The 23,276-nt window shown below is 44.3% G+C and overlaps 1 protein-coding gene across 2 annotated transcripts in view; it reads left to right on the top strand.

Annotated features, from left to right (window-relative positions):
* Positions 1–291: 291 nt before the first annotated feature.
* tecrb (trans-2,3-enoyl-CoA reductase b) overlaps positions 292–23,276 on the top strand; it is a 34,903-nt gene continuing 11,918 nt past the window's right edge. Inside the window, exons 1-4 of one of the 2 annotated variants that reach the window (XM_038985509.1) lie at positions 292–380; positions 7,795–7,845; positions 11,547–11,598; positions 11,899–11,943. In XM_038985509.1, coding sequence (XP_038841437.1) covers positions 366–380; positions 7,795–7,845; positions 11,547–11,598; positions 11,899–11,943 — 163 coding nt within the window. In that variant the 5' untranslated portion in view covers positions 292–365. The remainder of the gene's footprint in view (positions 381–7,794; positions 7,846–11,546; positions 11,599–11,898; positions 11,944–23,276) is intronic. The other variant, XM_038985510.1, reaches the window with a different exon arrangement.

Genomic DNA, 23,276 nt, shown 5'->3' with positions numbered 1-23,276 from the left:
CAATATAACAGTCAGTAATCTAGGAACTAAAATCGCTGATCTGTAAAGTCAGTATATAGCTTGCCCTGGTGTTGATAACATAAGATTTACTAACATAATCACCTGCTTATACAATTTACCCCGCATCTCCATTTGTCCAAACGGATCACTCCATTGTGGGAATCTACTCCCCCATTGGCTACAGTACGGGAAGTAAGGCATATCTACTTAGCTTTCCGACACATTGATTGGACGTGATATTAAAGAGGTAACCATTGGACTTTCCAATCATTGGACCAATTGGGGACCTCAACGCTTCCTCTTGCTCTGATTGGAAGGCACGACCCGTCACTCACCTTGGATGAGAGCGAGCACAAACTGCCAAGATGAAGCATTACGAGGTAAGATAGTATCCGCTGTAACTCTAAACCTTTCATCGGGATTCTGTACATTATATTTCTGACTGTTTCATACCGGTTGTAAGATTGTCCGTTCGTTTCCCACCGGTCAGATGTAGGATGGTAGGACACGCTGGAGAACAGAGACTAGCTCACTCGGATGTCAAAGCCTCCAGCCCGTGTGGTGTGCTTGTGGACTCTGGTCGAAGTTGTAGCCTACTTGCCTGCAATTCACACATCACGGACACAGCCTATCACTTCTACTTACACAACAAACAGCGATCCAAACAGATAGGTTACTAGTTTATTTATCTATTTACCAGTCGTTCTTTTCTCACAATGCATAAACTAGGCTGCGCCACCGCTGGTGGATTGGAACGCGGAATATTTCTTATCTCGGCATTGTTGCTTCATTGCAGGGCAGCTACTATCATTGCAGGTGAACAGTCAAGTGCGCAACAAATCTAACCTTGTGGGGAGAGTTGTCGTAAAATAATGTAGCCTCTTGGGTAGAAATGTTGACCGTTACACTAATTTACTGTATGAACACAGAGACCACTGCGTCTCATATCAGACTGACTGACATTGTTGATCTGCATAAAGGAGAGTGAAGTGATGACACAACTAGGCCTAGCTTAAATCTAAACTCCTATTGCACATAGCCTCGTAGACTTAAGTTTTTCAATCACAAATACGAGACAAAGTTATATGGTAAGCAAGAAAGACTGCATGCAATGATGCGTATTTAATCATATCAAAGCCCACAGGTTACTTTATGATAAATGCATAGCAAACAGGCAATAATTGTAGTCGCTATGTCCTCTGAAACACATGACCACCTTCACTCTCATGGCTGTATAGGCAGACAGACCCATAGACATGTACCTCTACATGTGCTGTCCTTGTGGCTCTCGCAGACCTAATACACACAGATCTAGGACCAGATTAACCCCCACTAAACCTAACCTTAGCCATTTGGGGGTAATCGCATACAACCTGATCTTAAATCAGTGTCTAGAGGGGAGTTAATCCTCCTACAGTCAGATTTTAAAACCGCTTTCTAGACTGCAGGCTAGCTAGCTACAGCAGGTGTTGTCATGGCTGCCAGGACTGAAGCTACAGCAGGTGTGCCGACCAAACCCAATGGGCAGGATGTGAAGGAGCCAGTTTGGGGAGTTGTGTAGAGTTAAAGTGCCCGACCAGTGGGTTCCCGCCCCCCCATGTCTCCTCCTCCTCATACCAGACCTGGGTTCAAATAGTATTTGAAATCGTTCCAATACTTTGAGAGTTTGCTCTCTAGCCTATCTAGAGTTGTAGATGGGTATCTGTTGCAGCTATTGGACTATTCCATTGGTCTGTTAAAGCCCGGCAAGCTCAGTCAAGCAAATAATGTTTTTCGAAATAATTTCAAATAGTACTTCAACCCAGGTCTGTCTGATACAAAATATGCACTGGGAGGTGATCATACTTCAAACCCAGGTCTGTCTGATACCTATATGCACTGGGAGGTGATCATACTTCAAACCCAGGTCTGTCTGATACCTATATGCACTGGGAGGTTATCATACTTCAACCCAGGTCTGTCTGATACCTATATGCACTGGGAGGTTATCATACTTCAACCCAGGTCTGTCTGATACCTATATGCACTGGGAGGTTATCATACTTCAACCCAGGTCTGTCTGATACCTATATGCACTGGGAGGTGATCATACTTCAACCCAGGTCTGTCTGATACCTATATGCACTGGGAGGTGATCATACTTCAACCCAGGTCTGTCTGATACCTATATGCACTGGGAGGTGATCATACTTCATCCCAGGTCTGTCTGATACCTATATGCACTGGGAGGTTATCATACTTCAACCCAGGTCTGTCTGATCCCTATATGCACTGGGAGGTTATCATACTTCATCCCAGGTCTGTCTGATACCTATATGCACTGGGAGGTGATCATACTTCAACCCAGGTCTGTCTGATACCTATATGCACTGGGAGGTGATCATACTTCAACCCAGGTCTGTCTGATACCTATATGCACTGGGAGGTGATCATACTTCAACCCAGGTCTGTCTGATACCTATATGCACTGGGAGGTGATCATACTTCAACCCAGGTCTGTCTGATACCTATATGCACTGGGAGGTGATCATACTTCAACCCAGGTCTGTCTGATACCTATATGCACTGGGAGGTTATCATACTTCAACCCAGGTCTGTCTGATCCCTATATGCACTGGGAGGTTATCATTCCAAGAACTTTCTGTCTGTCTAATGTAGTAATTGAGGGGACAGAACAGCTTGAGAGGAGCTGGAACCAGCTAGCCTGCTACAATGTAACCTAGTGTTCTGACAGAAAGGTCCACAACTCTTGGAGGCCGTAGTTAGCTAACATACAAGCAGGCTACAGTAATATCTACATTAGTCTGCAGTAAGCCCAATATAAACATGTTATTGCACTGGTAAGATGTGCAATTGACTATAGAATACATGTTGGGACCGTATCAAAGCATCATTGGCCATCAGGGAAGGATTGCTAACAATCAACAAGATTACTGTCTGCATCCATCTTGAATCCAATTGATCTCCAATGAATTACATTTATCACAACACAAAATCACTGCTGATGTAGTTATAACACATATCCACAAGGTGGAGCCAAAGCACTGTAATAGTAAATATAGACCTAGGCATGACACCTGCTGCTTCGCTGCACTGACAACACACACATTGGAGAAGATGGACACTCATTCCACCATACCACAGATCTAGGATCAGATTACTATACGCACAATGCTAATATTAACCATTCGGGTGGTAGAATATACCTGACTGTAGATCAGTTGCTAGTCCACTCCATCAGCATCAGGTCTGTCCATAGAGAACGTTGTGCTAAGCTCACAGTGCATTTCTGTGCTTATACAACCAGTAAATAATATTAATCATTAACACTGACCTGTGTGTGAGTGAGAAGGCAGGTGTGGAGATGCCAGAGTCCAGTAGACTGGAGATACACCATCTGTCAACCTGTAGAGAGAGAACTATTAGTGTACTATAATGAGCTGGAGTGTTCTACGAATCCCTCTGTCTTTCCACACTCAATCATGGCAGCACAGCACTACTACAACTTGCACTACTACCCGAGTCTTGAATTTAGCTAGTTCCAATGCTGTCCTACTCTAGAGCTCCACGTTTTCCCCCTTTCCTACACTACCCTACCCTAACACTACCCTACCCTAACACTACCCTGCTCTACCCTAACACTACCCCAGCCCTACCCTACCACTACCCCAGCACTACCCCAGCCCTACCCTAACACTACCCCTACCCTAACACTACCCCTACCCTAACACTACCCCTACCCTAACACTACCCCTACCCTAACACTACCCCTACCCTAACATTACCCCTACCCTAACGCTACCCCTACCCTAACGCTACCCCTACCCTAACGCTACCCCTACCCTAACGCTACCCCTACCCTAACGCTACCCCTACCCTAACGCTACCCCTACCCTAACGCTACCCCTACCCTAACGCTACCCCTAACACTACCCCTACCCTAACGCTAGCCCTACCCTAACGCTAGCCCTACCCTAACGCTACCCCTACCCTAACGCTACCCCTACCCTAACGCTACCCTAACACTACCCCTACCCTAACACTACCCCAGCCCTAACACTACCCCAGCCCTACCCTAACGCTACCCCTAACGCTACCCCTACCCTAACGCTACCCCTACCCTAACGCTCCCCCTACCCTAACGCTACCCCAGCCCTACCCTAACGCTACCCCAGCCCTACCCTAACCCTACCCCTAACACTACCCCTACCCTAACGCTACCCCTACCCTAACGCTACCCCTACCCTAACACTACCCCAGCCCTATCCTAACACTACCCCAGCCCTATCCTAACTCTACCCCTACCCTAACACTACCCCTACCCTAACACTACCCCTACCCTAACACTACCCCAGCCCTACCCTAACTCTACCCCTACCCTAACACTACCCCTACCCTAACACTACCCCAGCCCTACCCTAACACTACCCCTACCCTAACACTACCCCAGTCCTACCCTAACACTGCCCCAGCGATGACAGTTGTCTATCCAGTATTGCTTTAGACCCCCAGCACTAGGAAAGGCCAGGGGGGGTCTTTATATAGACAGGGGGTAGAGGCGATGGAAGGGGGGGGTGTTTAAATAGCTAGAGAAATCCTAGCCGTGTGTGTGTGTGTGTGTGTGTGTGTGTGTGTGTGTGTGTGTGTGTGTGTGTGTGTGTGTGTGTGTGTGTGTGTGTGTGTGTGTGTGTGTGTGTGTGTGTGTGTGTGTGTGGACTAAAGCACTGGGCAGTTCTACAGTAATGGATTTGCGTAGACTCAGATTTTTCACTTTCAAAATGTATATCAAACAAAAACCATTGATTTCAAAGTTTAGAAAACCATACAACTCTACAGTGCCTTGCAAAAGTATTCACCCCCCCTTGGTGTTTTTCCTATTTTGTTGCATTACAACTTGTAATTTAAATTGATTTTTATTTGGATTTCATGTAATGGACATACAAAAGATAGTCCAAATTGGTGAAGTGAAATGAAAAAAGAAAAAAAAGTGGTGCGTGTATATGTATTCACCCCTTTGCTATGAAGCCCCTAAATAAGATCTGGTGCAACTAATTACCTTCAGAAGTCACATAATTAATTAAATAAAGTCTACCTGTGTGCAATCTAAGTGTCACATGATCTGTGTGTGTGTGTGTGTGTGTGTGTGTGTGTGTGTGTGTGTGTGTGTGTGTGTGTGTGTGTGTGTGTGTGTGTGTGTGTGTGTGTGTGTGTGTGTGTGTGTGTGTGTGTGTGTGTGTGTGTGTATGTATGTATATATTATACACACATCTGTATCTGTTCTGAAAGGCCCAGAGTCTGCAACACCACTAAGGGGCGGCACCATGAAGACCAAGGAGCTCTCCAAACAGGTCAGGGACAAAGTTGTTTAGAAGTACAGATCAGGGTTGTTGTTTTTTTTTTATATCCAAAACTTTGAACATCCCACGGAGCACCATTTTAAATCCATTATTAAAAAATTGAAAGAATATGGCACCAAAACAAACCTGCCAAGAGAGGGCCGCCCACCAAAACTCATGGACCAGGCAAGGATGGCATTAATCAGAGAGGCAACAAAGATACCAAAGATAACCCTGAAGGAGCTGCAAAGCTCCACAGCGGAGATTGGAGTATCTGTCCATAGGACCACTTTAAGCCGTACACTCCACAGAGCCGGGCTTTACGGAAGAGTGGCCAGAAAAAAAAATAAGCAAACACATTTGGCGTTACCCAAAAGGCATGTGGGAGAATCCCCAAACATATGGAAGAAGGTACTCTGGTCAGATGAAACTAAAATTGAGCTTTTTGGCCATCAAGGAAAACGCTATGTCTGGCACAAACTCAACACCTCTTGTCACCCCGAGAACACCATCCCCACAGTGAAGCATGTTGGTGGCAGCATCATGCTTTTCCATCAGCAGGGACTGGGAAACTGGTCAGAATTGAAGGAATGATGGATGGTGCTGAATACAGGGACATTTTTGAGGAAAACCTGTTTGTCTTCCAGAGATTTGAGACTGGCACGGAGGTTCACTTTCCAGCAGGACAATGACCCTAAGTGTACTGCTAAAGCAACACTTGAGTGGTTTAAGGGGACACATTTAAATGCCTTGGAATGGCCTAGTCAAAGCCCAGACCTCAATCCAATTGAGAATCTGTGGTATGACTTAAAGATTGCTGTACACCAGCGGAACTGATCTAACTTGAAGGAGCTGGACCAGTTTTGCCTTGAAGAATGGGAAAAAATCCCAGTGGCTAGATGTGCCAAGCTTATAGCGACATATCCCAAGAGACTTGCAGCTGTAATTGCTGCAAAAGGTGGCTCTACAAAGTATTGACTTTGGGGGGGGGTGAATAGTTATGCACGCTCAAGTTTCTATATTTTTTTTGTCTTGTTTGTTTCACAAAATATTTTGCATCTTCAAAGTGGTAGGCATGTTGTCTAAATCAAATGATACAACCCCCCCCCCCAAAAAAACCACATATTTAAAATCCAGGTTGTAAATCAACAAAATAGGAAAAATGCCAAGGGGGATGAATACTTTCACAAGGCACTGTATGCACAAGGACTACTTTGAATAATTTACACAGTAAATAAAATAAGTATTTGCTGGAGAAACTGTAAATATGCAAAGTTTGGTAACTGAATTGGAGTAAAATCTCCCTCAGTTTCCTTCTGTTACCAAACTATCTGCACAGTTCTTCCTGTAAATGTGTTTTTGTAAAATGTTCTGACATTTTTAAAAGTAGTCCTTCTGCATAGAGTTGTATGGATTATCTTTGAAATCAATGGTTTTTGTTTGGTATACATTTGAAGTCTTGGCGTGATTGTTAACATAGTAAATTGATATTGGACCGACGTATCTAGGAACATAAGGGTTAAAGGTGACGGTTCCGGACATTATTGGAGGGTCGATGGGTTGAACGGAGGAGAATTCCCCCAACTAAGCCATGAGTCTCTGGAGTATTATCACCCTACTCTGTGTGTGGGTGGGGGGGGGGATAGGGAAGGTGTGGAGGTAGGGAGAGGGTTGCTTACACAGAGCTTTTTATTTAGCTGTGGGGGGGACTGACAACACATACTTCCTTCTAGACTGGGGAAGGGGGTGCTCGGGTATCATAATGGGGGGGGACTGACAACACATACTTCCTTCTAGACTGGGGAAGGGGGTGCTCGGGTATCATAATGGGGGGGGGACTGACAACACATACTTCCTTCTAGACTGGGGAGGGGGGTGCTCGGGTATCATAATGGGGGGGGACTGACAACACATACTTCCTTCTAGACTGGGGAAGGGGGTGATCGGGTATCATAATGGGGGGGTTCATAATCAACTCGACACAGGAATGCATCAACTTTCCTTACTGTTCTTTAAACTTTGTTCCCTGGTGTAAATGACTTCAAAGGGGAGCAGGGCTGTGTGGGGGTGGGGTTAAATAAAGCAGCCAGCGTGCCAGGAGAGAAGGAATGAGAAGTGGGGGGTGACCGAATGATAGAAAGGATGAAGAGAGGGAGGGGTGGGAGGAAAACCGACGGAGCGAACGAGGGGGAGAGAAAGAGATTTATTTCCACAGCTGAAACCAGGCGCTCCTCTCTCCTCTCTTCGCTCAAACTGAGGGAATTAAGAAAAAGGTATTTTTCCAGACAAAGGGATTAAATAGAGAGGCTCGTGGTGGAGGAGTGTGGATATGGATACCGTAGTACTAGAGGGGGCTACCCACAAAAAGGCTGGTCCGGGGAGTGCCCCAGGAGTGCCAGCACCCCCCGTTAAACGGCCCAAAGCTAAGAAGGCTAAGAAAGCTGTGGTTTTCTTTGAGGTGGAGATTCTGGATGCCAAGACCAAGGACAAACTCTGCTTCCTGGACAAGGTAAGACGGCTTCACAAATACTGGTGTGTGTGTGTGTGTGGGGGGACGTCTATATCTGTGTGTGTACGTCTATCTGTGTGTGTCTCTGTGTTAAATAGTGCAACAGGTGCAGGCTAGATAGGACTATTAGTCTAATGTAGGACGCTCCACTGTACTCCGGTCAGAAGTGCTGTCTGTCTGAGCCCAGTCAGTCAGTATAGTGCTGTGTAGCTCCAGGTACAACCTGGACCTTGTCTGAGCCAGAACGGCCCATAGTGGTCAGTACTACCTAGTACTGTAGTGAACTATCATTCTTATGGCTTAGAGGTTAAAACTCCTCTCTATTAGCATGGTGTTATAGACTGATGGTTAAATGACAGGTGGAACACCTAGCTAGGTTTAGCATGGTGTTATAGACTGATGGTTAAATGACAGGTGGGACACCTAGCTAGGTTTAGCATGGTGTTATAGACTGATGGTTAAATGACAGGTGGAACACCTAGCTAGGTTTAGCATGGTGTTATAGACTGATGGTTAAATGACAGGTGGAACACCTAGCTAGGTTTAGCATGGTGTTATAGACGGATGGTTAAATGACAGGTGGAACACCTAGCTAGGTTTAGCATGGTGTTATAGACGGATGGTTAAATGACAGGTGGGACACCTAGCTAGGTTTAGCATGGTGTTATAGACGGATGGTTAAATGACAGGTGTGACACCTAGCTAGGTTTAGCATGGTGTTATAGACGGATGGTTAAATGACAGGTGTGACACCTAGCTAGGTTTAGCATGGTGTTATAGACGGATGGTTAAATGACAGGTGGGACACCTAGCTAGGTTTAGCATGGTGTTATAGACGGATGGTTAAATGACAGGTGTAACACCTAGCTAGGTTTAGCATGGTGTTATAGACTGATGGTTAAATGACAGGTGGGACACCTAGCTAGGTTTAGCATGGTGTTGTAGACAGATGGTTAAATGACAGGTGGGACACCTAGCTAGGTTTAGCATGGTGTTATAGACAGATGGTTAAATGACAGGTGTAACACCTAGCTAGGTTTAGCATGGTGTTATAGTCGGATGGTTAAATGACAGGTGGAACACCTAGCTAGGTTTAGCATGGTGTTATAGACCGATGGTTAAATGACAGGTGGAACACCTAGCTAGGTTTAGCATGGTGTTATAGACTGATGGTTAAATGACAGGTGGGACACCTAGCTAGGTTTAGCATGGTGTTATAGACTGATGGTTAAATGACAGGTGGGACACCTAGCTAGGTTTAGCATGGTGTTATAGACTGATGGTTAAATGACAGGTGGGACACCTAGCTAGGTTTAGCATGGTGTTATAGACGGATGGTTAAATGACAGGCGGAACACCTAGCTAGGTTTAGCATGGTGTTATAGACGGATGGTTAAATGACAGGTGGGACACCTAGCTAGGTTTAGCATGGTGTTATAGACTGATGGTTAAATGACAGGTGGAACACCTAGCTAGGTTTAGCATGGTGTTATAGACGGATGGTTAAATGACAGGTGGGACACCTAGCTAGGTTTAGCATGGTGTTATAGACGGATGGTTAAATGACAGGTGGAACACCTAGCTAGGTTTAGCATGGTGTTATAGACTGATGGTTAAATGACAGGTGTGACACCTAGCTAGGTTTAGCATGGTGTTATAGACAGATGGTTAAATGACAGGTGGAACACCTAGCTAGGTTTAGCATGGTGTTATAGACAGATGGTTAAATGACAGGTGTGACACCTAGCTAGGTTTAGCATGGTGTTATAGACAGATGGTTAAATGACAGGTGTAACACCTAGCTAGGTTTAGCATGGTGTTATAGACTGATGGTTAAATGACAGGTGTGACACCTAGCTAGGTTTAGCATGGTGTTATAGACTGGTGGTTAAATGACAGGTGTGACACCTAGCTAGGTTTAGCATGGTGTTATAGACGGATGGTTAAATGACAGGTGTAACACCTAGCTAGGTTTAGCATGGTGTTATAGACTGATGGTTAAATGACAGGTGGGACACCTAGCTAGGTTTAGCATGGTGTTATAGACTGATGGTTAAATGACAGGTGTAACACCTAGCTAGGTTTAGCATGGTGTTATAGACTGATGGTTAAATGACAGGTGGGACACCTAGCTAGGTTTAGCATGGTGTTATAGACGGATGGTTAAATGACAGGTGTAACACCTAGCTAGGTTTAGCATGGTGTTATAGACTGATGGTTAAATGACAGGTGTGACACCTAGCTAGGTTTAGCATGGTGTTATAGTCGGATGGTTAAATGACAGGTGTGACACCTAGCTAGGTTTAGCATGGTGTTGTAGACTGATGGTTAAATGACAGGTGGGACACCTAGCTAGGTTTAGCATGGTGTTATAGTTTTAATAGCACTGTATTAGGTTCTGTATGGTGTTGGTGTGATATTAGTAGGGCATACAGGAGCTGCAAGGTATCAGGTCACGTCCTCGCAGGATTACCACTGCTCTGAGACCTGTTCTCAGCTTAACACAGTTTCCATGGCCACGTCATCCCCCACTTTAGACTGCGGCCCCCTGGAAAATAGAGATTCCTGAAGTAGGGCTTTGATGTGGGAGTGAGTATTTGATTTGGTTATTAGAATTTTATATTGGTGGAGTTGAATAAAGTTATTCTAATCTAATGTTGTCAAGTAAATGATTTGGAATGTCTGGGGTGAAGTCATAAAGAGACTAGAATGTCTGGGAGAGACCTGTGATGTCACAAGTAGACTATAATCTCTTGAAGACCTCACCTCTGTGATGTCATAAAGATTAAATAATGTCTGGAGAATACTTTTTTGTGATTTTTATAAAGAGTAGAATCTCTGGGAAAGACCTCTGTGATGTCATGAAGGCACTAGAATGTCTGGAGAGGAACTTGTCATGAGAGAGTAGAATATCTGGGGAAGACCTGTGATGTCATAAGTAGACTAGAATGTCTGGAGAGGAACTTGGTGATGTCATAAAGAGAATAGAATGTCTGAGGGAAGACCTCTGTGATGTCACAGACAAATACAGTAGTAGTAGAATGTCTGGTGAATGTTGTCAGGATGCCAAAAAGAATGGAGTAGCCTAGTGGGGAGTCCAGTGTTAAGAACCTTTCAGTTTGACTGTTGTGACCCACCTTCAGTACAGTCTTTGTACAAACACCTAGTCCTTATCAACTAGTCCTTATCAACTAGCCAGTAAGGACTGTCCGTTATTCCTCTGCCCGGCGATTAGTATTGGCCAAAGTGGCCCAGGCTGGGCAGAACCATCCAGTCCCTGCTGACTGGAGTTAGGGGGGTATGTGAGGGCTAAGCCCCCAGGATGAGGCAGTCTGGCTGGGGGAACAGGGTTCAGCGCACGCCCCTAAACCTCCAGACTTGGCATCAATCTGGGAGGGGCCGCTGTTAAATGGTTGTGTGTGCGTCAAATGATGCACACATGGTCTTGTCTGTGCGTCATTTGTCAGTTTGTCTTTGTGGGATTGTTGTTGCGGTGTGGCTTTAACTGTGTGTGTGTTTTGGCGCTGTATGTGTCTGTTATATTTATGCTGTGTGTGTGTGTGGTAATAATACCAGCTGTTTGATACCCAGTACCCAGGGGGTGTGGCCAGAGCTAGAGCTAAATTTACTGGTAATCACATGAAAGGGCAATGAGGGGAGGGGGGGTGTGTGTGTCCCACTCATCTCTCTTGATTTTGCAGGTTGAGCCAAATGCCACTATTGGGGAGATCAAGTCTATGTTCCACAAAAGCCGTGAGTACGACCTTAGATTGACATCACACAGCAGCACATTCTAATACAATTAAATTCAATTAAATTCACTTCAATATACAGTATTTCAATTAAATAAAGCTAAACAGTTTACCCCCCCACTGTTGTCTGTGTGTCTGTCTTCTTTCTCTGTCTGTCCCTCTACTTGTCTGGTCTCCCTCCCGCCCTTGTCCGTCTGTCTGTCTTCTTTCTCTGTCTGGTCTCCCTCCCGCCCTTGTCCGTCTGTCTGTCTTCTTTCTCTGTCTGGTCTCCCTCCCGCCCTTGTCTGTCTGTCTGTCTCAGATCCTCAATGGTACGCAGCCAGACAGTCCATCCGTCTAGACCCAAGTAAGTCTAACTCCAAACCAGTCTTCTGATGTTCAGTCTGTATGAAGACAGTGTTGATATGTATAGTAGTGATGGTAGCAGGCTGGTAGAGGACAGTGTTGATATGTATAGTAGTGATGGTAGAGGACAGTGTTGATATGTATAGTAGTGATGGTAGAGGACAGTGTTGATATGTATAGTAGTGATGGTAGAGGACAGTGTTGATATGTATAGTAGTGATGGTAGAGGACAGTGTTGATATGTATAGTAGTGATGGTAGAGGACAGTGTTGATATGTATAGTAGTGGTGGTAGCAGGCTGGTAGAGGACAGTGTTGATATGTATAGTAGTGATGGTAGAGGACAGTGTTGATATGTATAGTAGTGGTGGTAGCAGGCTGGTAGAGGACAGTGTTGATATGTATAGTAGTGATGGTAGAGGACAGTGTTGATATGTATAGTAGTGATGGTAGAGGACAGTGTTGATATGTATAGTAGTGATGGTAGAGGACAGTGTTGATATGTATAGTAGTGATGGTAGAGGACAGTGTTGATATGTATAGTAGTGGTGGTAGCAGGCTGGTAGAGGACAGTGTTGATATGTATAGTAGTGATGGTAGAGGACAGTGTTGATATGTATAGTAGTGATGGTAGAGGACAGTGTTGATATGTATAGTAGTGATGGTAGCAGGCTGGTAGAGGACAGTGTTGATATGTATAGTAGTGATGGTAGAGGACAGTGTTGATATGTATAGTAGTGGTGGTAGCAGGCTGGTAGAGGACAGTGTTGATATGTATAGTAGTGATGGTAGAGGACAGTGTTGATATGTATAGTAGTGATGGTAGAGGACAGTGTTGATATGTATAGTAGTGATGGTAGAGGACAGTGTTGATATGTATAGTAGTGATGGTAGAGGACAGTGTTGATATGTATAGTAGTGATGGTAGAGGACAGTGTTGATATGTATAGTAGTGATGGTAGAGGACAGTGTTGATATGTATAGTAGTGGTGGTAGCAGGCTGGTAGAGGACAGTGTTGATATGTATAGTAGTGATGGTAGAGGACAGTGTTGATATGTATAGTAGTGATGGTAGAGGACAGTGTTGATATGTATAGTAGTGATGGTAGCAGGCTGGTAGAGGACAGTGTTGATATGTATAGTAGTGATGGTAGAGGACAGTGTTGATATGTATAGTAGTGGTGGTAGCAGGCTGGTAGAGGACAGTGTTGATATGTATAGTAGTGATGGTAGAGGACAGTGTTGATATGTATAGTAGTGATGGTAGAGGACAGTGTTGATATGTATAGTAGTGATGGTAGCAGGCTGGTAGAGGACAGTGTTGATATGTATAGTAGTGATGGTAGAGGACAGTGTTGATATGTATAGTAGTGGTGGTAGCAGGCTGGTAGAGGACAGTGTTGATATGTATAGTAGTGATGGTAGAGGACAGTGTTGATATGTATAGTAGTGATGGTAGAGGACAGTGTTGATATGTATAGTAGTGATGGTAGAGGACAGTGTTGATATGTATAGTAGTGGTGGTAGCAGGCTGGTAGAGGACAGTGTTGATATGTATAGTAGTGATGGTAGAGGACAGTGTTGATATGTATAGTAGTGATGGTAGAGGACAGTGTTGATATGTATAGTAGTGATGGTAGCAGGCTGGTAGAGGACAGTGTTGATATGTATAGTAGTGATGGTAGAGGACAGTGTTGATATGTATAGTAGTGATGGTAGAGGACAGTGTTGATATGTATAGTAGTGATGGTAGAGGACAGTGTTGATATGTATAGTAGTGGTGGTAGCAGGCTGGTAGAGGACAGTGTTGATATGTATAGTAGTGATGGTAGAGGACAGTGTTGATATGTATAGTAGTGGTGGTAGCAGGCTGGTAGAGGACAGTGTTGATATGTATAGTAGTGATGGTAGAGGACAGTGTTGATATGTATAGTAGTGATGGTAGAGGACAGTGTTGATATGTATAGTAGTGATGGTAGCAGGCTGGTAGAGGACAGTGTTGATATGTATAGTAGTGGTGGTAGAGGACAGTGTTGATATGTATAGTAGTGGTGGTAGCAGGCTGGTAGAGGACAGTGTTGATATGTATAGTAGTGATGGTAGCAGGCTGGTAGAGGACAGTGTTGATATGTATAGTAGTGGTGGTAGCAGGCTGGTGGAGGACAGTGTTGATATGTATAATAGTGGTGGTAGCAGGCTGGTAGAGGACAGTGTTGATATGTATAGTAGTGGTGGTAGCAGGCTGGTAGAGGACAGTGTTGATATGTATAGTAGTGGTGGTAGCAGGCTGGTAGAGGACAGTGTTGATATGTATAGTAGTGGTGGTAGCAGGCTGGTAGAGGACAGTGTTGATATGTATAGTAGTGGTGGTAGCAGGCTGGTAGAGGACAGTGTTGATATGTATAGTAGTGGTGGTAGCAGGCTGGTAGAGGACAGTGTTGATATGTATAGTAGTGATGGTAGAGGACAGTGTTGATATGTATAGTAGTGATGGTAGCAGGCTGGTAGAGGACAGTGTTGATATGTATAGTAGTGATGGTAGAGGACAGTGTTGATATGTATAGTAGTGATGGTAGAGGACAGTGTTGATATGTATAGTAGTGATGGTAGAGGACAGTGTTGATATGTATAGTAGTGGTGGTAGAGGACAGTGTTGATATGTATAGTAGTGATGGTAGAGGACAGTGTTGATATGTATAGTAGTGATGGTAGAGGACCGTGTTGATATGTATAGTAGTGGTGGTAGCAGGCTGGTAGAGGACAGTGTTGATATGTATAGTAGTGATGGTAGCAGGCTGGTAGAGGACAGTGTTGATATGTATAGTAGAGGACAGTGTTGATATGTATAGTAGTGATGGTAGAGGACAGTGTTGATATGTATAGTAGTGATGGTAGCAGGCTGGTAGAGGACAGTGTTGATATGTATAGTAGTGATGGTAGCAGGCTGGTAGAGGACAGTGTTGATATGTATAGTAGTGATGGTAGAGGACAGTGTTGATATGTATAGTAGTGGTGGTAGAGGACAGTGTTGATATGTATAGTAGTGGTGGTAGCAGGCTGGTGGAGGACAGTGTTGATATGTATAGTAGTGATGGTAGAGGACAGTGTTGATATGTATAGTAGTGATGGTAGAGGACAGTGTTGATATGTATAGTAGTGGTGGTAGCAGGCTGGTGGAGGACAGTGTTGATATGTATAGTAGTGATGGTAGCAGGCTGGTAGAGGACAGTGTTGATATGTATAGTAGCGGTGGTAGCAGGCTGGTGGAGGACAGTGTTGATATGTATAGTAGTGATGGTAGAGGACAGTGTTGATATGTATAGTAGTGGTGGTAGCAGGCTGGTAGAGGACAGTGTTGATATGTATAGTAGTGATGGTAGCAGGCTGGTAGAGGACAGTGTTGATATGTATAGTAGTGATGGTAGAGGACAGTGTTGATATGTATAGTAGTGATGGTAGAGGACAGTGTTGATATGTATAGTAGTGATGGTAGAGGACAGTGTTGATATGTATAGTAGTGGTGGTAGAGGACAGTGTTGATATGTATAGTAGTGATGGTAGAGGACAGTGTTGATATGTATAGTAGTGATGGTAGAGGACCGTGTTGATATGTATAGTAGTGGTGGTAGCAGGCTGGTAGAGGACAGTGTTGATATGTATAGTAGTGATGGTAGCAGGCTGGTAGAGGACAGTGTTGATATGTATAGTAGAGGACAGTGTTGATATGTATAGTAGTGATGGTAGAGGACAGTGTTGATATGTATAGTAGTGATGGTAGCAGGCTGGTAGAGGACAGTGTTGATATGTATAGTAGTGATGGTAGCAGGCTGGTAGAGGACAGTGTTGATATGTATAGTAGTGATGGTAGCAGGCTGGTAGAGGACAGTGTTGATATGTATAGTAGTGATGGTAGAGGACAGTGTTGATATGTATAGTAGTGGTGGTAGAGGACAGTGTTGATATGTATAGTAGTGGTGGTAGCAGGCTGGTGGAGGACAGTGTTGATATGTATAGTAGTGATGGTAGAGGACAGTGTTGATATGTATAGTAGTGATGGTAGAGGACAGTGTTGATATGTATAGTAGTGGTGGTAGCAGGCTGGTGGAGGACAGTGTTGATATGTATAGTAGTGATGGTAGCAGGCTGGTAGAGGACAGTGTTGATATGTATAGTAGTGGTGGTAGCAGGCTGGTGGAGGACAGTGTTGATATGTATAGTAGTGATGGTAGCAGGCTGGTGGAGGACAGTGTTGATATGTATAGTAGTGGTGGTAGAGGACAGTGTTGATATGTATAGTAGTGGTGGTAGAGGACAGTGTTGATATGTATAGTAGTGATGGTAGAGGACAGTGTTGATATGTATAGTAGTGATGGTAGAGGACAGTGTTGATATGTATAGTAGTGGTGGTAGAGGACAGTGTTGATATGTATAGTAGTGATGGTAGAGGACAGTGTTGATATGTATAGTAGTGATGGTAGAGGACAGTGTTGATATGTATAGTAGTGATGGTAGCAGGCTGGTGGAGGACAGTGTTGATATGTATAGTAGTGGTGGTAGCAGGCTGGTGGAGGACAGTGTTGATATGTATAGTAGTGGTGGTAGCAGGCTGGTGGAGGACAGTGTTGATATGTATAGTAGTGGTGGTAGAGGACAGTGTTGATATGTATAGTAGTGGTGGTAGCAGGCTGGTGGAGGACAGTGTTGATATGTATAGTAGTGGTGGTAGAGGACAGTGTTGATATGTATAGTAGTGATGGTAGAGGACAGTGTTGATATGTATAGTAGTGGTGGTAGCAGGCTGGTGGAGGACAGTGTTGATATGTATAGTAGTGATGGTAGAGGACAGTGTTGATATGTATAGTAGTGATGGTAGAGGACAGTGTTGATATGTATAGTAGCGGTGGTAGCAGGCTGGTAGAGGACAGTGTTGATATGTATAGTAGTGGTGGTAGAGGACAGTGTTGATATGTATAGTAGTGGTGGTAGCAGGCTGGTAGAGGACAGTGTTGATATGTATAGTAGTGGTGGTAGAGGACAGTGTTGATATGTATAGTAGTGGTGGTAGCAGGCTGGTAGAGGACAGTGTTGATATGTATAGTAGTGGTGGTAGAGGACAGTGTTGATATGTATAGTAGTGGTGGTAGAGGACAGTGTTGATATGTATAGTAGTGGTGGTAGCAGGCTGGTAGAGGACAGTGTTGATATGTATAGTAGTGGTGGTAGAGGACAGTGTTGATATGTATAGTAGTGGTGGTAGAGGACAGTGTTGATATGTATAGTAGTGATGGTAGAGGACAGTGTTGATATGTATAGTAGTGGTGGTAGCAGGCTGGTGGAGGACAGTGTTGATATGTATAGTAGTGATGGTAGAGGACAGTGTTGATATGTATAGTAGTGGTGGTAGCAGGCTGGTGGAGGACAGTGTTGATATGTATAGTAGTGATGGTAGAGGACAGTGTTGATATGTATAGTAGTGGTGGTAGCAGGCTGGTGGAGGACAGTGTTGATATGTATAGTAGTGGTGGTAGCAGGCTGGTGGAGGACAGTGTTGATATGTATAGTAGTGATGGTAGCAGGCTGGTAGAGGACAGTGTTGATATGTATAGTAGTGATGGTAGAGGACAGTGTTGATATGTATAGTAGTGATGGTAGAGGACAGTGTTGATATGTATAGTAGTGATGGTAGAGGACAGTGTTGATATGTATAGTAGTGGTGGTAGAGGACAGTGTTGATATGTATAGTAGTGATGGTAGAGGACAGTGTTGATATGTATAGTAGTGATGGTAGAGGACCGTGTTGATATGTATAGTAGTGGTGGTAGCAGGCTGGTAGAGGACAGTGTTGATATGTATAGTAGTGATGGTAGCAGGCTGGTAGAGGACAGTGTTGATATGTATAGTAGAGGACAGTGTTGATATGTATAGTAGTGATGGTAGAGGACAGTGTTGATATGTATAGTAGTGATGGTAGCAGGCTGGTAGAGGACAGTGTTGATATGTATAGTAGTGATGGTAGCAGGCTGGTAGAGGACAGTGTTGATATGTATAGTAGTGATGGTAGCAGGCTGGTAGAAGACAGTGTTGATATGTATAGTAGTGATGGTAGCAGGCTGGTGGAGGACAGTGTTGATATGTATAGTAGTGATGGTAGAGGACAGTGTTGATATGTATAGTAGTGGTGGTAGAGGACAGTGTTGATATGTATAGTAGTGGTGGTAGCAGGCTGGTGGAGGACAGTGTTGATATGTATAGTAGTGATGGTAGAGGACAGTGTTGATATGTATAGTAGTGATGGTAGAGGACAGTGTTGATATGTATAGTAGTGGTGGTAGCAGGCTGGTGGAGGACAGTGTTGATATGTATAGTAGTGATGGTAGCAGGCTGGTAGAGGACAGTGTTGATATGTATAGTAGTGGTGGTAGCAGGCTGGTGGAGGACAGTGTTGATATGTATAGTAGTGATGGTAGCAGGCTGGTGGAGGACAGTGTTGATATGTATAGTAGTGGTGGTAGAGGACAGTGTTGATATGTATAGTAGTGGTGGTAGAGGACAGTGTTGATATGTATAGTAGTGATGGTAGAGGACAGTGTTGATATGTATAGTAGTGATGGTAGAGGACAGTGTTGATATGTATAGTAGTGGTGGTAGAGGACAGTGTTGATATGTATAGTATTGATGGTAGAGGACAGTGTTGATATGTATAGTAGTGATGGTAGAGGACAGTGTTGATATGTATAGTAGTGATGGTAGCAGGCTGGTGGAGGACAGTGTTGATATGTATAGTAGTGGTGGTAGCAGGCTGGTGGAGGACAGTGTTGATATGTATAGTAGTGGTGGTAGCAGGCTGGTGGAGGACAGTGTTGATATGTATAGTAGTGGTGGTAGAGGACAGTGTTGATATGTATAGTAGTGGTGGTAGCAGGCTGGTGGAGGACAGTGTTGATATGTATAGTAGTGGTGGTAGAGGACAGTGTTGATATGTATAGTAGTGATGGTAGAGGACAGTGTTGATATGTATAGTAGTGGTGGTAGCAGGCTGGTGGAGGACAGTGTTGATATGTATAGTAGTGATGGTAGAGGACAGTGTTGATATGTATAGTAGTGATGGTAGAGGACAGTGTTGATATGTATAGTAGCGGTGGTAGCAGGCTGGTAGAGGACAGTGTTGATATGTATAGTAGTGGTGGTAGAGGACAGTGTTGATATGTATAGTAGTGGTGGTAGCAGGCTGGTAGAGGACAGTGTTGATATGTATAGTAGTGGTGGTAGAGGACAGTGTTGATATGTATAGTAGTGGTGGTAGCAGGCTGGTAGAGGACAGTGTTGATATGTATAGTAGTGGTGGTAGAGGACAGTGTTGATATGTATAGTAGTGGTGGTAGAGGACAGTGTTGATATGTATAGTAGTGGTGGTAGCAGGCTGGTAGAGGACAGTGTTGATATGTATAGTAGTGGTGGTAGAGGACAGTGTTGATATGTATAGTAGTGGTGGTAGAGGACAGTGTTGATATGTATAGTAGTGATGGTAGAGGACAGTGTTGATATGTATAGTAGTGGTGGTAGCAGGCTGGTGGAGGACAGTGTTGATATGTATAGTAGTGATGGTAGAGGACAGTGTTGATATGTATAGTAGTGGTGGTAGCAGGCTGGTGGAGGACAGTGTTGATATGTATAGTAGTGGTGGTAGCAGGCTGGTGGAGGACAGTGTTGATATGTATAGTAGTGATGGTAGCAGGCTGGTAGAGGACAGTGTTGATATGTATAGTAGTGATGGTAGCAGGCTGGTGGAGGACAGTGTTGATATGTATAGTAGTGGTGGTAGAGGACAGTGTTGATATGTATAGTAGTGGTGGTAGCAGGCTGGTGGAGGACAGTGTTGATATGTATAGTAGTGATGGTAGCAGGCTGGTAGAGGACAGTGTTGATATGTATAGTAGTGATGGTAGCAGGCTGGTGGAGGACAGTGTTGATATGTATAGTAGTGGTGGTAGCAGGCTGGTAGAGGACAGTGTTGATATGTATAGTAGTGATGGTAGAGGACAGTGTTGATATGTATAGTAGTGGTGGTAGAGGACAGTGTTGATATGTATAGTAGTGATGGTAGCAGGCTGGTGGAGGACAGTGTTGATATGTATAGTAGTGAAGGTAGCAGGCTGGTAGAGGACAGTGTTGATATGTATAGTAGTGATGGTAGCAGGCTGGTGGAGGACAGTGTTGATATGTATAGTAGTGGTGGTAGCAGGCTGGTGGAGGACAGTGTTGATATGTATAGTAGTGGTGGTAGAGGACAGTGTTGATATGTATAGTAGTGATGGTAGCAGGCTGGTAGAGGACAGTGTTGATATGTATAGTAGTGATGGTAGCAGGCTGGTGGAGGACAGTGTTGATATGTATAGTAGTGGTGGTAGAGGACAGTGTTGATATGTATAGTAGTGGTGGTAGAGGACAGTGTTGATATGTATAGTAGTGGTGGTAGAGGACAGTGTTGATATGTATAGTAGTGATGGTAGCAGGCTGGTAGAGGACAGTGTTGATATGTATAGTAGTGATGGTAGCAGGCTGGTAGAGGACAGTGTTGATATGTATAGTAGTGATGGTAGCAGGCTGGTGGAGGACAGTGTTGATATGTATAGTAGTGGTGGTAGCAGGCTGGTGGAGGACAGTGTTGATATGTATAGTAGTGGTGGTAGCAGGCTGGTAGAGGACAGTGTTGATATGTATAGTAGTGATGGTAGCAGGCTGGTGGAGGACAGTGTTGATATGTATAGTAGTGGTGGTAGCAGGCTGGTGGAGGACAGTGTTGATATGTATAGTAGTGGTGGTAGAGGACAGTGTTGATATGTATAGTAGTGGTGGTAGCAGGCTGGTAGAGGACAGTGTTGATATGTATAGTAGTGATGGTAGCAGGCTGGTGGAGGACAGTGTTGATATGTATAATAGTGATGGTAGCAGGCTGGTAGAGGACAGTGTTGATATGTATAGTAGTGGTGGTAGCAGGCTGGTAGAGGACAGTGTTGATATGTATAGTAGTGATGGTAGAGGACAGTGTTGATATGTATAGTAGTGGTGGTAGCAGGCTGGTAGAGGACAGTGTTGATATGTATAGTAGTGGTGGTAGCAGGCTGGTAGAGGACAGTGTTGATATGTATAGTAGTGGTGGTAGCAGGCTGGTGGAGGACAGTGTTGATATGTATAGTAGTGATGGTAGCAGGCTGGTAGAGGACAGTGTTGATATGTATAGTAGTGATGGTAGCAGGCTGGTAGAGGACAGTGTTGATATGTATAGTAGTGATGGTAGCAGGCTGGTAGAGGACAGTGTTGATATGTATAGTAGTGATGGTAGAGGACAGTGTTGATATGTATAGTAGTGATGGTAGAGGACAGTGTTGATATGTATAGTAGTGATGGTAGCAGGCTGGTAGAGGACAGTGTTGATATGTATAGTAGTGATGGTAGAGGACAGTGTTGATATGTATAGTAGTGATGGTAGAGGACAGTGTTGATATGTATAGTAGTGATGGTAGAGGACAGTGTTGATATGTATAGTAGTGATGGTAGAGGACAGTGTTGATATGTATAGTAGTGGTGGTAGAGGACAGTGTTGATATGTATAGTAGTGATGGTAGCAGGCTGGTAGAGGACAGTGTTGATATGTATAGTAGTGATGGTAGCAGGCTGGTGGAGGACAGTGTTGATATGTATAGTAGTGGTGGTAGAGGACAGTGTTGATATGTATAGTAGTGGTGGTAGAGGACAGTGTTGATATGTATAGTAGTGGTGGTAGAGGACAGTGTTGATATGTATAGTAGTGATGGTAGCAGGCTGGTAGAGGACAGTGTTGATATGTATAGTAGTGATGGTAGCAGGCTGGTAGAGGACAGTGTTGATATGTATAGTAGTGATGGTAGCAGGCTGGTGGAGGACAGTGTTGATATGTATAGTAATGGTGGTAGCAGGCTGGTGGAGGACAGTGTTGATATGTATAGTAGTGGTGGTAGAGGACAGTGTTGATATGTATAGTAGTGGTGGTAGCAGGCTGGTAGAGGACAGTGTTGATATGTATAGTAGTGATGGTAGCAGGCTGGTAGAGGACAGTGTTGATATGTATAGTAGTGGTGGTAGCAGGCTGGTAGAGGACAGTGTTGATATGTATAGTAGTGGTGGTAGCAGGCTGGTAGAGGACAGTGTTGATATGTATAGTAGTGATGGTAGCAGGCTGGTGGAGGACAGTGTTGATATGTATAGTAGTGGTGGTAGCAGGCTGGTGGAGGACAGTGTTGATATGTATAGTAGTGGTGGTAGAGGACAGTGTTGATATGTATAGTAGTGGTGGTAGCAGGCTGGTAGAGGACAGTGTTGATATGTATAGTAGTGATGGTAGCAGGCTGGTGGAGGACAGTGTTGATATGTATAATAGTGATGGTAGCAGGCTGGTAGAGGACAGTGTTGATATGTATAGTAGTGGTGGTAGCAGGCTGGTAGAGGACAGTGTTGATATGTATAGTAGTGATGGTAGAGGACAGTGTTGATATGTATAGTAGTCGTGGTAGCAGGCTGGTAGAGGACAGTGTTGATATGTATAGTAGTGGTGGTAGCAGGCTGGTAGAGGACAGTGTTGATATGTATAGTAGTGGTGGTAGCAGGCTGGTGGAGGACAGTGTTGATATGTATAGTAGTGATGGTAGCAGGCTGGTAGAGGACAGTGTTGATATGTATAGTAGTGATGGTAGCAGGCTGGTAGAGGACAGTGTTGATATGTATAGTAGTGATGGTAGCAGGCTGGTAGAGGACAGTGTTGATATGTATAGTAGTGATGGTAGAGGACAGTGTTGATATGTATAGTAGTGATGGTAGAGGACAGTGTTGATATGTATAGTAGTGATGGTAGCAGGCTGGTAGAGGACAGTGTTGATATGTATAGTAGTGATGGTAGAGGACAGTGTTGATATGTATAGTAGTGATGGTAGAGGACAGTGTTGATATGTATAGTAGTGATGGTAGAGGACAGTGTTGATATGTATAGTAGTGATGGTAGAGGACAGTGTTGATATGTATAGTAGTGGTGGTAGAGGACAGTGTTGATATGTATAGTAGTGGTGGTAGCAGGCTGGTGGAGGACAGTGTTGATATGTATAGTAGTGGTGGTAGAGGACAGTGTTGATATGTATTGTAGTGGTGGTAGAGGACAGTGTTGATATGTATAGTAGTGATGGTAGCAGGCTGGTAGAGGACAGTGTTGATATGTATAGTAGTGGTGGTAGCAGGCTGGTAGAGGACAGTGTTGATATGTATAGTAGTGGTGGTAGCAGGCTGGTGGAGGACAGTGTTGATATGT

Source organism: Salvelinus namaycush, unplaced genomic scaffold (genome assembly GCF_016432855.1).
Source record: "Salvelinus namaycush isolate Seneca unplaced genomic scaffold, SaNama_1.0 Scaffold341, whole genome shotgun sequence".
NCBI lineage: Eukaryota > Metazoa > Chordata > Actinopteri > Salmoniformes > Salmonidae > Salvelinus > Salvelinus namaycush.
The sequence above is the reverse complement of the archived record's forward strand: the minus strand, read 5'-3'. Positions and strand labels throughout refer to the sequence as shown.